This window comes from Octodon degus, unplaced genomic scaffold, assembly GCF_000260255.1.
Source record: "Octodon degus isolate 3935 unplaced genomic scaffold, OctDeg1.0 scaffold00073, whole genome shotgun sequence".
NCBI classification, from domain to species: Eukaryota; Metazoa; Chordata; class Mammalia; order Rodentia; family Octodontidae; genus Octodon; species Octodon degus.
In genome coordinates, this window is record NW_004524649.1 from 3567482 (window position 1) to 3572214 (window position 4733).

Here is a 4733-nt window from a genome sequence, read left to right on the forward strand (position 1 = left end):
GTGTCTCAGACCTGTTTCCTCTCCAGACAGTACAGCGAGCATCAGTGTTGTCCATGTTGTTAAAGCTCCATACGGGGACCAGGCACTTCCAGCGCCTGTGCTGGGGGAGGCTTTCCCCATGCCGCACTTCCTGTTCTTGCTGTGCCACTGTCAGCCCTGAAGCCAACTGTGCACTGGGGCCTGTGTGACTTCTAAGGAATCTTTCACCAGGGTTTGGTTCAGGGACTCCAAATATATTTGCCATGACATGTGCAGGTCACAGCATCGTGTGTATGGATAGCCTACAGGGTGCCCGGTCAGTGGACAGAGGTCAGAGTGTGCCTACATCCAGAAAAGCCCAGCTCATGTGAGACACAAGCAGGGACCCCTCCCCCCAGGGCCGCGCCTCAACTGCTGAATGTGCTGTGTGTATGAAGTGGGAATGCATGTGTGCACACAGTGAGAGTGAGCATAGGAGTGGGGGTGTGAGAGTGTAGGGTGTGCATGTGTGCACTGAGGGTGTCACTGGTGTGAGTGGCATGGCATGTCTGGCTTGTGAGGGTAAGGACCAGTACATGCATGTATGTGTGTATGTGTGTGTGTGTGTGTGTTGTGTGAGAGAGTATGTGTGTGTATGTGAGTGTGTGTGCGTGTGTGTGTGTGTGTATACAATGAGGCCCCAGAGAGGTGTTCGACATTGTCATGCAGAACTTTATCATAGCTGGTGCCCAGCACTGCTGTCTGAGGTCCCCCTCAGTCCTCCAGGCAGGTGTTGTTCCATAGCTCGAAACGGTCTATCCAGGGCACCGTGTAGATCAGCGAATGGCAGACCAGACTCTGGGGAAGGGAAAGGAAGCAGGCCCTGAGCTTGGAGGAGGGACAGCTTCTGGAGGCAAGGCCCTCCTGCCCACTTGTGGCAGAAGGTGGGGCTCAGGGGTGGGAGCCAGCAGAGTGACCCTGTCCTCCCCGACTACCGCACACCCATTCAGGTCCACCAAGGTCCAAGAAAGACAGAGAAGGAGGGCAGAACCAGAAGGCTAATGGATCATCAGCCTCCAAGGGTGGGAGCATGAGGCCTGGCAAGGCTTGGGAGGGAGGGAAGAGAAGGGCAGCTGCACCCGTGGAAGGAGGGAGCCAGGTAGCCAGGCTAGGGCAAGGCTGCCCCTGCCTGCCACACCCTTCAGCAGCCCAGTGAGGGGTGGTGGGAAAAGCAGTCACTCAGAAGCGAGGCTCCAACACCCGCTTCCTCCTGGCCCAGGTCCCCTTGGGTGGCCTCACCTTCTTCAGCTTCTTGCTCTGCAGAGGGCAGGAGGGGCTGCTCCGGACCAGGCCAGTCCTCTTGCACCTGGTCCTACCGATCCTCACAGTGACCAGATACTCCACACCTGTCGTCAGCTGCCCAGAAAAGCAACATGCTGTGCTAAGTTTCCCACCCCGCAAGGGCAGCCAGGACTGGAACTGAGCCCCCAGAGCCACACGCCTGCCCCCACTGGGCTGAGCTCTTCCCCTTACCAGTGGACCTGGTAGGATGGACTCTGAGAGGTAACCAAGACCCTAAACTTGGGCTGGCTTTGCCTGGGCAGTCACAGTGGCTTCTTACCAGTCTTCATCCATCCTGGGGACAAGGAAGTCACCTAGCAACTACAGACCACCCCAGGGGACACAGAGTGCACACAATGCCAGGACCCACCCTCCTGACTCTCCTCTTGCCAGCCTGAGGGGACCACACCAATGGGTATACGTGCCAACTACAATTCTGAACCCTGGGCAAGTCACCTGCCAGCCTGTTTCCCCAGCCACAGTCCCAGTGGTCAGTGGGCCCACTGGAGGCATTGTTCTGTGTGCTAAGTGGCCTGTGCTTTTCAGTGAATGCACAAAATGCATACATCAGCATTTTAGCCACGTCTGGATGGCTCCTTCAGAACAGATGCAGGCTAGGGCTGCTACAGGGAGAAGACAGACCTGTCCTCCGAGGTGTGCAGGAAGGAAGGAAGCGGGCAGCTCGGGACCTTGCCCCACTGGGACTTGTCTCCTGCTCCTTGTCCAGGAGGAGGGAATTGGGAAAGGCAACCACAGAAAAGAGTGACCTCTACAGGCAAGGCTGTGGTTACTGTCCAGGGGACAGAGCTAAGCTGCCTGGGTGAGTGTGTGGGTCAGAAGTTCTGCACTGGAGGGACAACTCCTGAAGCCCCTGCCCCAATCTCAGTAGTCACTGGCTAAGCATCATGCAACAGCTGGCATGGGTGGTAGTGTGGTGTCTACCCCACTCTTGCAGGAGACACCCTGGAAACTCAGGGCAACCCCAGGGGGATTTGGTCCAGGTGCAACACCAAGACCAGGTCCAGCTACAGGCAGATGCTCCCAACTCCTATGCTCCCCGAGAAGCCCCACCCCCAGCCCACACTCTGCCTCTTGGGGGAGTCTATCCTTGTCACATCCATTGCCTGCTTGCTGTTGCGGGGGAGAGACCTAAGACGATGCCCACCCAACCAAGGTGTGACTTAACTGTTAGGTGAGAGTAGGGATGGCCCTAACAAAGCAAATGCCAAAGCAAACAGTTTTGAAGGCTCCACTACCTAACAATGCTAGGTTGAGCTGTTCCTCCTTATCCTGTTGCCCTTGGCAGGTGACAAGACTTTGATCCACAGAGCACAGGTGACACTTGTGCATGGTCCTGTGATAGGGGAAGAGCCGGGCATCTGGCCCTGGGGCCGGGCCTGGGCAGCGCCCACACCAGCCTGTAGTGCCCGCTGGGAGGCACTGGATGCTCACCATGGGTCTGGTGCCCATCATCAGACTGACACCCAGAGCTTACTGGTAAGCCACTTCCCCGTTAGCCAGTAATGATGATTAATGATTTCACCTGGCAGCCTCCTTGGAGCCTCTGCAAGGACGGCTCTGAGAGCCAACCAGGACAGCGCAGGGAGGAGGACTCCCCCTGCTGGTAAAGGTACAAAAGGAAGATGGGGAGGGCCACTGTCACCAGCCCTGTCCAGCAGGCCCAGGCCCTGCCCTCTTCCTGGTATCTGCTCCTCCACTGCCTGCCCTGCTCTCCCTCCTCCGCTGTCATTGGTCTCTGTCCTAGTCATTTACTTCCCTGAATTTAGCTAAACCAGACGTGATCTGGCTCTGTCCTAATTCACCCCCAGCACTATCTGACTTTGAGGGGAGCTTGGACCAACAAGAGCAGTTTCCACACTGCTCTTCCCTCCTCTGTCATCCTTCCCTTTCCATTTTTAAGTGAAATAAAAAGAAGAGGTGTTGTGACTGCAGTCTCTCCCTCACTCCCTACCTGAGCCTCCCCCCTAAAGCCCTTCTGGAATCCCAGGCATCTGTAGCACACAGAAATCCAATCTGGTTCCTACAACCCTAGACATTAGGAAAACACTGCTAGGAAAGGGGGAACCACAGACAATGCTTGCCGTTTGCCAAATGAAACCTTTAGAGGAAGCAAACCACTAAGGGTGCTGGGATTCTGGTGAGACCTGGCCTTAGGATGGCAGGCAATTACTCCCATGTGGCTGCAGCAGGGTCGGGGACCCCCTCCTCTGACTGCAAAGTCAGGCCAGCAGGTCAGGGTGCAGCAACAGAGACTCTGGGCTGGCCAACTCTCCATGCACCCTTTCCTTGGGAAGCTGCTCCCTGCCCAGCTCTGCGTGGAATCTTCATCACCTGGCTCTCTCTTGGGAGCCCCCAGAAGCCCTGAATCCAAGACAGCAGGAGCATAGGTGCTGCCCCCTGGAGAACTCTACTAACCTGCACCTGAGTGTTGAGGAGCTTCTGTACCCGGAATAGGTAGGTGTCATTGCTGGCATTGTTGTAGGATTGGATGAAGAAGTCCAGGGTCGAGTTCACGTTCTCCTTGCTCATAGGCTTCTCCTGGAAGCCTGGCCACCCCTCAAAGTGGCCCTTCCTTGCCACCAGGACCAGGGCCAGCAGCAGCAGCCAAAGGCTCCTCCCACCTCTGGCCTGCATGTTCTGCAGCCTCAAAGATTCCTCACCGATGACTCAGGCTGCCCAGAGACCCAGGGCCCAGCCACTCCTTCCTCAATGCAGTGCAGACCCCAGGGAGCCTCCCCACAAGGCTGCCACCTGCAGAGGCAGGAATACTGTAGAACAGCCAGAGCACGCTGCAAGAGCGGCTGCTGGGTGGACGGAGGGATGCGGCACATGCGAAGGTACAAAAGCTCTCGGAGAAGGTGCCTTTGAGCTGTCAGAGCTGAAGAACTCTGCAATGCAGGGCTCAGCTGAGGGGACACTGCTGCATCCAGCTGTCCCAGCTTCCAGTGACACACCTGGCCTGTGTGCGGTGGGGGTCAGCCTGCCAGATCCCCCTGTACATTTGAGCAGCTTGCTTCCTTGTGACCTAGCGGGCTTTGTGAGATCATCCCAGCCTCCCATGGCAGAGCAGGAGCTGGTACAGAAACACCCTGCAGCCCTGGGGATGAGGAGCCCTCAAGAGCTGCCTGTGGTACTTGCCAACGTGGCATCCCGCTCCAGGAAGAGCACTGTGGGTGCTGATGGAAGGAAAGTGACACTGAAGACCAGCTTGTGTCACATGCAGGTGAAGGCCCTGACCTACCGCTGTGCTCACGAGAGAGAGCTCCAGGCTGCTTCAGGAAGTGACAGGGGCCACTGGGTCGAAGTGAAGGGGACGCTTTGCAGTGGGATTGGTGGCAATGTGCCCTTACTGGAGTGTGTGTTTTTAATTTAAACATTTCCGGATATTCCCACCCACCATGCATTTGCACCAA

At 56.8% G+C, this 4733-nt stretch overlaps 1 protein-coding gene across 1 annotated transcript; it reads right to left on the reverse strand.

Annotated features, from left to right (window-relative positions):
• Window positions 1-732: 732 nt before the first annotated feature.
• On the reverse strand, window positions 733-4258 carry Cstl1 (cystatin like 1). The gene is made up of 3 exons (XM_004635670.2): window positions 3736-4258; window positions 1258-1374; window positions 733-816 (listed from the first exon to the last, which is right to left on the reverse strand). The coding sequence occupies exons 1-3, from the start codon at window positions 3952-3954 to the stop codon at window positions 733-735; spliced, it is 420 nt and encodes a 139-aa protein (XP_004635727.1). The 5' UTR covers window positions 3955-4258.
• Between the last annotated feature and the right edge of the window lie 475 nt (window positions 4259-4733).